Source organism: Mytilus edulis, chromosome 13, assembly GCF_963676685.1.
Source record: "Mytilus edulis chromosome 13, xbMytEdul2.2, whole genome shotgun sequence".
NCBI lineage: Eukaryota > Metazoa > Mollusca > Bivalvia > Mytilida > Mytilidae > Mytilus > Mytilus edulis.
Window position 1 is genome coordinate 61,430,374 of NC_092356.1, and position 15,411 is coordinate 61,445,784.

The 15,411-nt window shown below is 33.4% G+C and overlaps 1 protein-coding gene across 1 annotated transcript in view; it reads left to right on the forward strand.

Annotated features, from left to right (window-relative positions):
* Window positions 1-14,660, forward strand: part of LOC139500597 (uncharacterized) — a 35,828-nt gene extending 21,168 nt beyond the window's left edge. Inside the window, exons 8-13 of the mRNA XM_071289351.1 lie at window positions 735-1,148; window positions 1,727-1,851; window positions 2,389-3,606; window positions 7,189-7,657; window positions 8,981-9,310; window positions 13,241-14,660. Coding sequence (XP_071145452.1) covers window positions 735-1,148; window positions 1,727-1,851; window positions 2,389-3,606; window positions 7,189-7,657; window positions 8,981-9,310; window positions 13,241-13,242 — 2,558 coding nt within the window. The 3' untranslated portion in view covers window positions 13,243-14,660. The remainder of the gene's footprint in view (window positions 1-734; window positions 1,149-1,726; window positions 1,852-2,388; window positions 3,607-7,188; window positions 7,658-8,980; window positions 9,311-13,240) is intronic.
* Window positions 14,661-15,411: the final 751 nt, after the last annotated feature.

A 15,411-nucleotide genomic window follows, 5' to 3' on the forward strand; every position in this document is an offset into this window, starting at 1 on the left:
ATGATTTTCTTGATAGAGGGTTGCTGCTCACAAGGAAGCTATTAAACTAAGAGTTTCAAATGGTGAAGTTGAAATCATCCCTTCGTAAATTTTACGGACGCCATCACGAGTTGGTTGACCGTTATGGAATAACCGTTTCACAAATGATATCGGATATGTTCCTTACGTCGTAACTACAATCCCCTTCCCTTTCATGAATGTGACCTACCGAATTAGACTATTTACCGGATGTGTTATCACATAAGCAACACGACGGGTGCTACATGTGGAGCAGGATCTGCTTACCCTTTCGGAGCACCTGCGATCACCTCTAGTGTTTTGGTGGGGTTCGTGTTGTTTATTCTTTAGTTTTCTATGTTATGTCATGTGTGCTGTCGTTTGCTTGTCTTTTTCATTTTTAGCCATGGCGTTGTCAGTTTGTTTTAGATTTATGTGTTTGACTGTCCCTCTGGTATCTTTTGTCCCTCTTTTAACAATTGCAAACAGATATTTAGGAGAATTTATTTTCATTATAACACGTTAGAAATGTTATGTAATGCTAAAAAAAACACACCCTATCATCATTCTGATTCAAACACAATGAGATAAGAGAATGTTATAACCTAGGGACTTGATTGTTAATAGACAACATAGTTTTTCTAGATATTCCATCTAGTCTTTTGTTTAGTAGAATTATGACATTGATTTATTCTTTTGAAACTCAGGGGTAAATTTTTATATCGTATCGTTTTCAGGTCGTACGTATGAAAATGAAATATATTCAAGGCTTTTGAAATGCTGTATTGCGAAAAGTAAAGCGAATTCTTCGCTCGATTCAAACATGGCAAAAGGCTACTTGTCTTCGAAAAGACCAGACGAGAGTGTGTCAGAAAAGGCTGACAACGAATTTAATGCGTGCAACCTTGAGGAACCAGATCTGAACCCGACAACATTTTATCAAGCACAAGAAGTTCCAGTACAAGATTTTTACGATCTTTGTGACATCGTTTATGCTGAAATTGACGCTGAAGATACTGCACCAATCGCAATATGGGATTTTGCAGGAGACCGAGAACACTTTAATACACTTCAGACCTTTTTTGGCCAGGAATCCATATATGTTGTTGTTACAAATGTGATGGACACTATTGAAAATGACGACCCAGAATGTAAGTTCATGTATACAAGCGAAAAACAGTGTAACAAGATGATACATAATTTGTCCACAGGAAATTTGTGTCTGCCAGTGAAAATCTTTCCAGGTTCAAGCTTTTTTATTACAAAAATCCAATAATTATATCCAAATGTTGACAACCGTCGACTTTTCATGGCAGCAGTACATGGCAGCTACTGCTGCCAAAGCGTCATCATTTTTTAAAGAAATAATATTGTCCATCAGTTCACTCGCCACTTTTAATTTGATATCGTTTAACTTGATTAGTTATTGTCACAGTGTTATGCAGTACTAAATTTCTACGTGTATTTGTAGTTTAAAGGAATCCAAACGCGTATCCTTTACGAATTAAAATAATGTCTTTTTGATAATTGAGTGTCGTTTGCATAGCTGTGTGTATTTCAAGTATTCACTCGAAGGATACCATTGATGAGAAAGAGACTAAAATGTTGTGAATTTTTTGTAATTATGAAAAGCAGATTCTAATCGACTGTTTGAATGTTGATATTATGCATATAAACAACTATGCTATTCGCTCTGTAAAACTATTTAACTAGAAACTTTTTTTGGCAGACGGTCTGGCATTTTGGCTTGAAACTATTCGTTGCCATTGCAAGTTACCCGCCGACGAGGAATACTACAATGAATATCAGGAACCACCCGTTATCATTGTAGGAACACACAAAGATAAGTTTAAAGTAAGTAGTATAAAACACTCTAACATAAACATTATACAACTTTGAACATTTCAGGCAACACCTTGTGATACAATACGAATAATTTGCTTGCGAAGATACGTTTTATCGGCGTATTCATATTGATGACCATAGAAACCTTTTCGATTTAACTTTGTTACGATGCGACATATTTATGTTGACTTTGACATTGTTGTATTATCATGATTATTATGATAATACATAAACGTATAATATAATTTCAACCTAGTGTCCTCTAAATCATTTCACTAGAGAATTGAGAGACAAAATCATCGTTACGGTCAAACAATTTATAATTGTGACTAAAATCGTATAATGTGTTCGAACATCTAAATTGAGCGTATCGCATAAATTGATATATGTATATGTCATACGATGGGCAACAGTTTAATTTGCTAATGAATGATAATAACTTGATAATTGGAAAGACTGGAATCATCAAGTCTGTTAATATTATACTTTGAAGTTGTGTATGTTTGTGTATTAATTTGTGTCAAACCAGTTTTACCTGTTTTGTAGGGAAACAACATTGACTGCAAGACAAAATTTCAGCGCCAAGTACATGAGATAGTAAGGAATTCCCAGATACGAAGAAATATACGAAAAATGTATGTGATATCTAATACAGATGATACGGATGATGAATTCGACATTTTACGAAGAGACTTAGTTGAAATTGCAAAAAGCCGAAAACAGTGGAATATCAAAACTCCTGCTAGATGGATCCACCTTGAAAAAGCCCTTTTTGAAAATTCATACGGGAAACCTGTAGTTGCTAAATCAGACATTGCAGAAATTGCAAACAACATTATTCAACCTATCACAGACGAAGAGGAATTAGAGCGGTTTCTCACGTATCATAATGGTATCGGAACATATGTTTACTTTTCAGACCTACCCGAATACGTCGTGTTAGATCCACAATGGTTGGAAAGTGCTTTTAAATGCATAATAACAGCCAACCAATTCCAGAAAAATTTGGTGCATCAAACAGAGTGGGAAGAGCTCAGACAAGATGGACGTCTGAGTGAAAAACTTCTGAATGAAATTTTTCTTCATCAAGAGGACTACATTAAAAAATACAGGGCACATTTACTGAAAATCATGGAAAAATTCAACATTATTGTTCGCCCAAGAACAATGTCTGATGCAAATGAAATCAACGAAGAGTCAGACTACTACGTTCCATGTATGATAAAGAAAACATCACTGAGCAATATCAAAGAAAAGTTTTTTAACTGTCCGTCAAAATCATCATGTCTTTGTGTTGAATTCGATTTTCTTCCGCCATCATTTGCAACGCAGATACTAGTTGCATGTACCCGATACTACACAGTCGCCAAAGGTCCACAGACAAATGATGGAAGACATCCTGCCTTCTATAGAGATTTTGCGATTTACAATTTAGATGCAACCGGTTGCGAAAAGCTTCTCATTGCTAATTATCAGAATGTTTTGCAGATTCAAATCTGGAAATGGGGAGAACCAGAGAAGCGCTCGTATCACGATGTCAAGGCAAAATTATTAGGAATTATAGAAGAGATGCAGCAGATCCGAATTCAACCGAGCTTGTCGTATGAACTAAAACTCAAATGCAAATTTACAGATTACGAATGCTTGGATGGAATGGTTGATTTAAAAGTCATCAAACCTCAAAAGGAGTACTTTTGTGAAGAACATGGTAATACGCATAGTTCAGAAGAAATCTACTTTGACTGGGTAGGCGAAATTGAGCAGGTAAAAACATTTAAATAGGTATCTGAATTTTTATTTGTGTATCATATCTTATTCTCCACTTTTAAATATCTAAATAAATTATCAATTCATATGTCTAAAGCATTAATAGCATTACACTGCAAGACTGTATTTATTTTTCTAAGTCCACCTGCAATTAAGGTTACAACCCGTACTGAATCCTTTCACTACTGCGACAGCTCCACTGCGTAGCCATCTTATCCCCTCGTCAAAGAACAGCTGTTGGAAATAAACTTGTATTTCATTAACGCATCTGATGTAGTAAAATTGATACTGTTAATGCTATTGCTGTAAAAACAAAATGAAATATTTTTTTCTTTTTTGTGTGTATTGGAAATAGGACCACAAATTACAATACAAGAAGTATTATTGACGGACAGTAATTATCATATACTCATCTCTCTAAATGAAGGAAATACCAGGTCTATAATGCATTATATATGTAGGACTCTAAAATGCGACGGAGACGCTAAAGTACGATGGTCACGCTAAAGTTCGATGGTCTTCGCAAAAGTGCGATGCCTGCATACGCTAAAGTGCGATGGTCCGCAAAAGTAGAGACGAAAGAAACGCAGGTGTATTATGACGTTAACAGTCGTATATACAAACTAAAAAAGAGTTTTGGGGTGATGGAAGAAGGACATGTATCATGCAGTCGACAATTTTTGCTATATATAGATACAAAATAGTATTACCATGATATATAAGTATCCTGCATCCGGCTTCTTTCGGAAGTGAACGGATACATTTAAATCATTGTTTATTCATTGTGGTCTTCGTAAAAATACACATCTATTTTATTGAAAAACAAAATCGGTAAAATAAAGGTAATTTTTCAAGCGTAAAAAATAGATGTCGGCTCTAAGATGCGTTTGTACATTCTGGTCAAATATAGCACATATTTGTAATTGGTACGACATAGGGGAAAGCGAGGCGAACACAGCCCTTTTCTGTCGTTTAAATTAAAGCTTATACAAATAAATGTTACTTATACTGTAAGGGGGGGTGTTCACATTATACCGTGTGAACGGCAAGCTACACCATCATCCAATACGCCCGAATTGATAAAGATTTATTTACAGGAAATATATTGTGTTGTCACATCTAAATTACCTTTTTAACAATTATTACGTGGTCAGTTTTCTAAATTTATAAACAATCGCATAACCTAAAGGTAAATCATAAAGCCTATCACATTATATATTATATCTTAGCTTACTAGGTCTTGCAAAAAGACTTGTTTTTAACATCCATGTACTCTAATGTTTTAAGCCCTCGAACCTTTCCATATTGTTTAATCGCACTTTAGCGTAGCCACCAATCGTACTTTAGCAAACAACCAACCATCGCACTTTAGCGTTCTATACCATCGCACTTTAGCATTCTATACCATCGCACTTTAGAAAACAAACAACCATCGTATTTTAGCGTAGACCATCGCACTTTAGCGTACCCTCGCATTTTAGAGTCCTACATATATATGTCTAGTTCTTGCCATACAATGTTAGGGTACATCTGATTTTTTCACCAAGATCTGAACAGTCGTAAAGCTTCTGAAGTATAAGAAAAACAATATGGAAATTGGACAATCATGTAACAAGTGTAAATTTTTCAATAATCACGCTCTATCTATTTACGATTGTGTTATGTGAAAAATGTATAATGGAAATAAACAATAAAGTACGTTTTTGATCATTGAACTACTAACATAATGAAATATGTCTGGTAAAAAAGTATACTATTTGTTGTTTATCAAGTCGTCTCTGTATTATATAATCATGTTGGTATAAAAATTATTTAACATAAAAGATTATCCTGAAAATATCAAGAAGATTTGATTAGCTGTGCGTAATAGAAGTCATGATTTGCGCAATTTTTGTGTATTTTTAAACGGATTTCTTTTCACATTAGACTAACAATTTACAAATGATTTGTCTTATAATATGCAAATTTCATTGCGTTCAAATTTTTGCATTAATCAACACATATTTGCATGCGCCAGACCAATTCAATGCCACAAATATACAATTAACGTTTAATATAGGTTACGAGTGTGGACAAACATATTGAACTATGATGATCGTTTATTATATGATTAAACGCCCTTTTAAAGGAATTCATTGGTGTATAAACTGTACCAAGTCACTCACAAACATATCATAAAAGTTCTTCGCTTTTATTTGTTGTGAGTGAACTGGTCGAGTTTATACACCAATAAATTCCTTTAAAAGGGCGTTTAATCATATAATAAACGATCATCATAGTTCAATATTTTTGAAGCAATGTTCTAATTTTGAAAGACAGTGAATCTCGAGTACTTAAGCCTATATGTTTCAAAATATGTTGCGAAACAATAAATAACTGCATGTCCTACTGTATGTCAAATACAAAATAAAATGAACTCCAGGGAAATTTCAAAAATGGAAATTCCATTATCAAATAGCAAAATCAAAAGTTTATACATCAAACGAATGGAAGTCAAGTGTTATATTCCTGGCTGGTTACAGGCATTTCCTTATGTAGAACATTGTGGTTTAAACCTGCCTTTTATAACTAGCTAAAACTTTAACCCGCATGACAGTTGAAGTTCCTTAACTTTTGCAAATGTGTTTGATTAATTGTTATTAGAACCATGCGTATTCATTTAAAGGTTAAAACTGGTGTTGGACAGTTAAAATGATACTACTTATTATATGTACATTTCAACTCTTTCTTATCATCATTCTGTTAAATTTTTTTATATTATTCACCTGTTTTCTTAAGATATGGTTTCTCTAATTTGTGCTATATACTCACATTTCTTGATCGGTTTGAGAAAAATAGTTCTCCTTACTAGTGAGAAATCTGTTCTAGGCAGATGATTGGTCAAAATTTAATTGTGACGTTAAATTGTCTCGGTTTCTTCTGCATTTTCCTATTGTGGCGTCATGAAGAAGGCCACCATGACTGATGACGTCACATAGAAAGTACACAACTTTCTTCAAATCTTTAAAAAGGAAAGATAAACATAATTACAGAAACAGATTCCACCACTATAACTGGTGTATTATGATATTTCTCCACTCTCGCAACAGTTAAATTTTAATTATTTAACTGTTGAGAGAGTGGAGAACTATCGCAATACACTTGTTGCAGTTATGAAAGCAATGTATTACCGTATTAGCACATTGATGAGCAACACGACTGGTGGCTTGTGTGGAACATGATCTGTTTATCTATCAGGACCCATGACGATCTGTACAAGGTTTTGGTATATTTTGTGTTGCTCAATCTTTGGTTTTCAATGTTATGATCTGGAAACTGTTTTTCCATTAATCTTCAGTTGTCAGTTTCTTCTAAACCAATTATGAACCAACTTATTTTTTCGAAGTAAATTTCGCGTTAAGCATTTTCTCGCCCATTTTTCGACATTTTAAGAATTTGCCTGGTTTAATTTAATAAGGAAGGATTCAAGTTTTACGTATTCCCGAAAATTATTTTTCTACTCTTAAAAGTCGCCCAAGTTTACAGTATAATTTGTTTGATAAACATAATGGTAGTCAGCACTTCAAATTATGTTTTCAGAAAATCTTTAGCCGTGAGCAAATCAATGCAACAAGAATGGCAATCATCATCTTAGAAATTCTGACCACTGCCTTATATGACCTGTTAATCTCAGATAGGGGTAGTTTCTCAGTTAAACCCAGAGACGAGTGTGATATAACATATTTATATGCACAGCTACGAAGGAACAACAAGCATATTCCAAGCCATGGTTGGGGATGTAAGTGGTCCGATATTCAGAATTCTCACATTCTGATTGGTGACGATATTGAACGCATTAGGTTAGCTCGAAATGATATGGCTCACTCAAAGAAGTTCTCGTTAGATGACAATAAATATTATGAACTATGTGGTATTTTAGAGAGAGTCCTCTATCGTTTAGAAACCTATAACGGGAAAGGAAAGCTCTACACAGACCAAATGAAAAATGTGAAAAAGAAAGAGACAAAATTACAAGACTGGCAAACTTATCAAAAGAAAATAACTTACGGTAAGTTAGGGTATGTGGGGGAAGTGAATTGAGTGGGTAGGTGGGTGTGATTGTTTGTTTATTATAAAATAACCATATCTTGCAAGATATCGAATTAAAATACCTTAAAACAAAATTATTTCGAAAATATATGTCAAATCTGATGTGCTCAAAGACAGTAAGAATCTGAACAAATGTTGCCTGAAGTCATTATCAGCTTTCAAAAGGTTTGATGCTACTCTAATTATATTTATTAGGACCCCTTCTAGTTTTGGGTCTCCCTATAGTTATCAGTTTGTCCATCCGTTACAAATTGTGTCCTATCTATATCTAGAGAACCGTTATAATTTCATACTTTATCCTTGACAGGTATGTATAAATGAACACCAGTGGGTTTGTCATTATGTTTGTACAACTTCCTAGTTGAAAATCCAATGCCCTATGGTAAAGATTGTGTCCGCTCTATATCTTGAGATCAGTTATGATTTCAATGCTTATTGGTAGGGTGGAGGTCGGTACCTATTGACGTGTTTGCATCTGTCGTAAGTCAGAAACCTGATCTTCAGTGTTTGTAATTTAATAATCTAGTTCGTAAGTGTTTATAATTTCTCGTTATTAATATAGATTAGACCGTTGGTTTTTCCGTTTGAATGGTTTTACACTAGTCATTTTTGGGGCCCTTTATAGGTTGCTGTTAGATGTGACCAAAGGCTCCTTGTTAAAGACCATACTGTGACCTATAACGGTTTACCTTTACAATTTGTAACTTGGATGGAGAGTTGTCTCATTGGCACTCATACCCCATCTTATTATATCTAGTAAACTTGACAAGTATATTAACCAACACTAGAGGCCAGGGTGTGTCATAATATAGGAATAACTTCCTAGGTCAAAGTTCAAGGTAAAAGACTCATCAGAGACGCTCATATCAAAATATTTATAAAGCCAAACAAGTACAAAGTTGAAGAGCATTGAGGATCCAAATTCCAAAAAGTTGTGCCAAACACGGCTTAGATAATTCACTAGAAATTACAAAAAAAGAAGTTGTCTCCATAATTAGCTATTATTGTAAACAACATTCAACTGGATATTTCTCGAATTACATGACACAGAGAAACGAAATACCTACCATTTCTAATTTAGGAATAGAGTAACAAAATAGGATGGTTAGGTCGGCGGGATTGTTTTTCTACCATGTATTGAAATTCTTTTAAATGGCCTGATTCCAACAAAAATTGAAACTAAATATGTAAACTGAAATCCTTAAAACATTGGTCATTGATTTCTGTGTAAGTATGGAACTGGAAACTGTTTTCTCATGTCAATTTTATTTTTAAAACTTAGAATTTCCACGACTAAAGTTGAAGCCTTCGTTTGAAGTGAAAATCGATGGCGGATGCACACTCGAATGTGAAACAGTAGTACCATTGCCCAATGGATCGACGGTATATTGGGTTAAGGAGAAAAACTCCAAACAAGTAGAGCTGACAGTGGATGAGACCACCTCAAACAAATACAAAGGATCGCAACTCGATTACCCATCACTTAATATATTTTGTGCAACAAAGGAAGATGAAGGACACTATTCCTGTAGGATACGGTATCCAGAGGAGAGCGCTGAAAGCATGGACGAAAATATCACATGGCCAAAGACATGTTTACATGTGAATAAATGTAAGTACCACGCTCAAAAATAGATATGTACATGCAAATTTAATGCCTAGTATAGTACGCTATACACATGATCCAATAAGGGGTTTGATTATCAAAAGCCGTACAAAGACTTAAAATTACTCGCATCAACATCATTTGTTATCTGGTGGATATTTGTCTCATCGGAAGTCACACCATATTTTCTTATGATGTTTTTTTTTATTAGTAAACTTTAAATTCTAAAATAACAACGCACCCTATCCCTAACCCTTACCCTAACCCTAACCCTTAACCCTAACCCAATTTTTACATACTATATGGCTGTATTATAAATCATTGGATTCGTCAAAATGAGTACTTTTGGAATATCGATGTCGTCAAAACGAAATGTGGAAACAGTTTTGCACAAATTAAGGTCGAAGATAAACATACTGTTTTCTTGTTTTCCTTCTTTATTTTCAAAATTGAAATATATAAGCAGCATTTTGTGATAAATTTCAAATACAGACATGTTTTTCGCATCAATTAACAATTAATTATCTCGAAAATGTAAAAAAAAAGACCTTGATCTATTATACAAGATCAATAAAATTCCAGTAAGAGTTACACTATTTACCTTGTCGGGTGACATTCAACCTTAAAAATAAATGATAAATGTTGTTTTCAATTGAATCTAACTATCTTGACCGTTTATTTTGCAAAAACTCATGCATGTAATTCATTACAACCAAAACCCACTTAATACCTTGAAAAAAAACATGACTTTTTACATGAAGTTTTCTAACAATATCACACAAGATCCTGCAAGAATTCTGCTGACATATGCCCTATAAATACACGGGGTGTAATGATTTTTTTAATTTTCGCCAACCGTATTCTAAAAGTGACGGAATGTGTGAGGCGGTCAAGATTGCCGCTTCACAGGGAGGTTACCTGACTTAACCTACATCTTTACGTGTGGCAAGCTAGACGCGCATTTTATACTTATCATGATGGAATGATTTAAATACATTCTTCAGATCAAACATCTATGAAAATAATTTTCTTGCAGAAACAAGGGTTTCATCTTTGTCAGTACTCTCGAAGCTCTGCACCTAACATAATCGTGCGTGTCCATCAAAGTCTTGTAGACTGTTTTCTTTCCTAATCCAAACAAGAACGAAGTTGTGTCGCATCTGGTGAGTTTACAAATTGTTGGAGACAAGCACATAGTTGGTGATGGGTTAAAATCTTCGCCCATTCTTTACACTGCTTATTTTCCCCATTTGTACCCATAACTCGCTAGTATATGTGTCATCTGTTTGAAGTAGTGGACACAGAAAAATCACACCCGTATCAGCGATCCGTATGATTGTTCTGCTGCTCTTTCCCATTTCTCTAAACTTCATGCCAAAGTAAAAGGCATTAATTATCATACGAGTTTTGGCCCTTGTTGAGTGCTAAACAAATAACGACAGTCATTAACATTATTGTCTGAAATAAATTTGTCAATTTCGGGATTTACAAACGTTCTGGCTAAGTTAAGCTCACTAGCAGGTGGAATCATAGGGGATTTGTCATAGTTTTGAAGGAAAAAACACTATCAAAGAAATTAGAGAGAGCCATGCTGGTAATAGAAAGAAACTTCTTCCAGCCAGGAATTCTTCTCCCTTCAATAATCTGATACACTTAGGTGGAAGCTGTAATCTTTGTGTGGCGTTCCTTATTGCAGACGACTTTTTTTTTATTTTTTCATCTCGTAGCGGTCAAAAACAACTGCTAGAGAAAAAAATGGGTCATATTTTTATAATTTTTATAATAGTCATCTGCAAGATTACTTTTCTTATCACCAATACATTAAACCAATGTAATATCTTCTCTCGAACTGATGTAAGTTGTGAGTGATGGGTCAAAGGAAGGTAGGGAAAGTGCACAATAGACTTCACTTCGAATTGCTTCACCAAATCAATAACTTCAACAAACAACATGTTCTCTGCAACAAATTGCTGGCAGACTCCATCATTACGTCTTTCAACTGAACTATAGAAGCAACGTTTACTCTTAACAGTAAAGAAAGTGACTGGTTCAATACTTCTTCTCTGGCAAACGATACACTTTTTAAAATTAAAACACATGTTTGGCCTTTTAGAACTACAAGGACCTTATCGTAAAGGACTTTCTAATTCAAACATTTTCCAGATAATTATAGTCCAAATTCAGATTTGGTTCTTCGTTTTTGATATATATAAAAAGAAAAAAAAAACATATCAACCAAACGTACGGAAATAAAAATACCTTAACAAAACCTTAAAAAAACACGATAACCAACAGGAAATGGGAACACGAACAAACAAAATAGATCGAATTGAACAAATTTTAGCAATGAAAAATAGTTGTTATACGAAATATAATTTATAGATTAAAATAAAACTATCGGTCTGGTAAAACATTTGTGTTCATGTCGAATTTCCAGAGGAAAACCTGTATCTTCGATTTTGCATATTTTGTTGCAATGCACAAGTCGAAATAATGCCTCTGAGATAAATGATTTTGATATTGGTGTTTAATAAAGGTTTGAAATATCATATAAATGTTGATTTACTTTTTGCGTAAAAATAAATGATGGAAATGAATTGAAACGTACTCTTTTAAATACAAAATATTCGTAGTGTTCAATTTTTACAAAAACTCTTCAATAACGGATTACTTTTGCTTTACTTTGTTTGAAATTATTAAAATAAGATGTTACAACAATGCATATAATAACAGAAAGCATTTCACGAATGTTCATTTAGAATGTGGACCTAAAAACTTTTGAAAGTCCATTTTTCTTTAAAGTAAGGAAGCGTACTTCAAAGCCCATTTTACAAAAATTGCACCATACGATTTTTTGACAAGTCAAAATGTGAAGTGTACCCTTTGAACTACCAATACTGTGATGTATAGCCGTATAGTCCGAATGACGATTAAAATCCTTAAATTTTAAAGCGACTTTTCCTACTTGGTCACCGTACTATAATAATTGAAAGTATTCATCATTTGAACGTCCATGAGACAATTAACTCAAAACATAAAAAAAAACTTAAATAAGGAAATGTTCATGATATACATAGAAATCAAAAGAAAAATCTAGATCGGGTGAACGCCTGCTGTTGTACGAATGCAAATTAAGGATTTATCAAAATTGTAATGTTTTGGTTCAGTAGACATTCGTTTTAATTTTGATGAGACGATAATCTTAAATTCTTTAGATTTAAGAACATCAAAAATTCCATACCTGAGTTGGATACAGACATGTCGCAAAATTCAACTTATATATTTTCGAGTTCGATGCATATCCGTCAAAAACAGGGGTTTCAGTGAACATTGTTCATGCGTTCAGAATCATTGTCACTTCCGTTCGCATGTTGAGCTAGTGGTTGGGAAAATATGATTTTATACTTTACGAATTATTTGGCAATTGAATTATCATAATTGGCATTCAGATTTGTTGTCATTAGGTAAATTATGATAAATTACCTACGGAACAAACATTATTTAAGTTTATACTGCACAATGACGATCACTAAGACGCTTGATGAACACGTTGATAGTGCAGGGACTCAGACGCCCCCTATTTCTGGTAAATGACGCCATAAAGACGCGCATAATTGGAGATTCTTCCGGTGAAGGACCTAACTCTATTGGTGGCAGCTGTGAACGCAGAACGTATGCGGCGTTGATTTCCGTTACAAAACATTTTGGACCTATAAATAAAATCTGTGAACAGGCACACGCGTAATATATACAGGAAAAATGTAACTGAAACTCGATTCAATTTTATCGTACGGATTTAAATCTTTGAGACCTTGTTAATAACTGTATATTTTATATTGATTCATACATTTTCATGTTTCTGCCTTTTTCGTTTGTTTGAAAAGTTTTTCTTCAAAATATTTCCTTTTTATTCGTATATGTGATTGTTCTTTTTAGAAATATTGTACAGAAAGGTGACGTATTCAGTGGATATAGTCGGAGTTAACATAAACACCATTTACAGAATGAAGAACGGTTAATCAGAATTTGTACTTTGTATTTTAGCTTAATGTATAATGCTTTTACATTTTATACTAGCTACATGTATATATGTGCATTTTTATTGTATGAAATTATTATTTAAGGATTTGTTTAACGCTGTATAATATTTGGGAGCAATTCATAGTCTAAATTTAAATTAGCAAATTCTGAAGACTTTCGCAGTTGGTTATTTAAAAGCAAACGTTTGATGTCAAATGATCATGTATGATATGATTTTAATTGCATGTCCCAGAAACACATCAGTGTCATACTCGTTAGAAATCATATTATTTAAGTTTGATTGCATCGAAAACAATTATACCTTTATTATCTGCTATCCGAATAATATTAGCTCCAATCATTGTGTCATATATACTTTAACCTTTATCGGATTATATCAAAAATATAATCCAATAAAACAAAAAGACAACACAACACTTAAGGACCTGCAAACTTTCAATGCTTACATTTTGACATTGTACAATATTCTTTTTATATTGCTTATATTGTTTTATGACGTCTTAAACATTATTCATCCCCTAGTATTTTTGAAAAATTGCTTTGATATAGTGTTGAGTAACTGCGAGTACTCCTCTTAAATCGGTGCTATGTATCTTTAGTAATTTTAACTAGTTATGTATTTTCTGTGATTGTAAATCTTGTGGGTCAATAGATTTTGTCAACTGATGTTTACAGTTTGTGCATATTTTTGGCTTTCATACCACTGTTTAAGGTTTAAATATCTCTTTTGGTAAAAACATTGTCCTCATCCGTCCGTTGTTACTGTCATGATTTAGATCATTATATGATATATCCGTGACTGTCGCTATGATATTCTCTATTTAGAATTGCAATGAAAGTATTGTTTTCAAAACAGTCAGAAGACATTATCTATAAAGTGGGAGATAAAGTTAAAGAAATTTTGTTTCCTGTAAGCTGTATTTACTAGAATGTGTGTTCCTCAGTCCTTACATTTCCATGTGGTAGTTTGTTCCGGGTTTTTTTTTTGCATCTACGTTAATATTTTTACTATAGAGTTGTAACGTTCCCTTCGACCTTCGAGTATAAATGTCCCTTTTTTGTCTTACGAGTTTTTTTATTTTTAGTGTAGTAGCAGCAGCAGATGTAACTTACTAACACAAACAACGTGTTTCGGTGGTGAACTACAACAAGATATTTGACGTTTATATTTCAATGCAAGATTTTGAGGATTATTAGATAAATGTGTAATGTGTTTTTTGCATCAATTTATAGCCTATTCTTCGTGTCACTGTTATGTACTTATACTGATACGTTATGAAATGAACAGTTTAATAAATTTAAATCTCTAAAGGAATGAGGTCTTGTGATTGTATGCCCCAACTACGATAGTAGAGACGCATTATGTTTTCTGGTCTGTGCGTCCGTCCGTTCGTCCATCTGTCTCGCTTGAGGTTAAAGTTTTGAGTCAAGGTAGTTTTTGATGAAGTTGAAGTCCAATCAACTTTAAACTTAGTACACATGTGCCCTATGATATGGTCTTTCTAAATATAATGCCAAATTATAGTTTTGACCCCAATTTCACGGTCAATTGAACACAGAAAATGATAGTGCAAGTTTCAGGATAAAGTTTTTGGTCAAGGTGGTTTTTGATAAAGTTGAAGTCCAATCAATTTGAAACTTAGTATACATGTTCCCTATGATGAAAATCTTTCTAATTGTAATGCCAAATTAGAGTTTTTACCTCAATTTCACGGTCCACTTAACATTGAAAATAATAGTGCGAATGGGGCATCTGTGTACTATGGACACATTCTTGTTCAGTGAGGTACAAATATGAAATATCTTAAAAATTAATCATGGAATAAAAAAATATAATTTTTGTTTAATGACATGATAGTTGAGCTACAAATGGTACATATTTAGAATAGTTAGGGGTTAATTTTTCAATTTTAAACAATTTTGGAAATTGAGCTTGTGATGTGCTGACATCAATTATTTGACATCTGACCATAATTAGTTATCCCCAAAATTACATGCAACTTTAAAAAATCATATTATAAAATGACGGTTTCTTCTAAGAAAAAAAAAACAAAAAAAAACAAAAA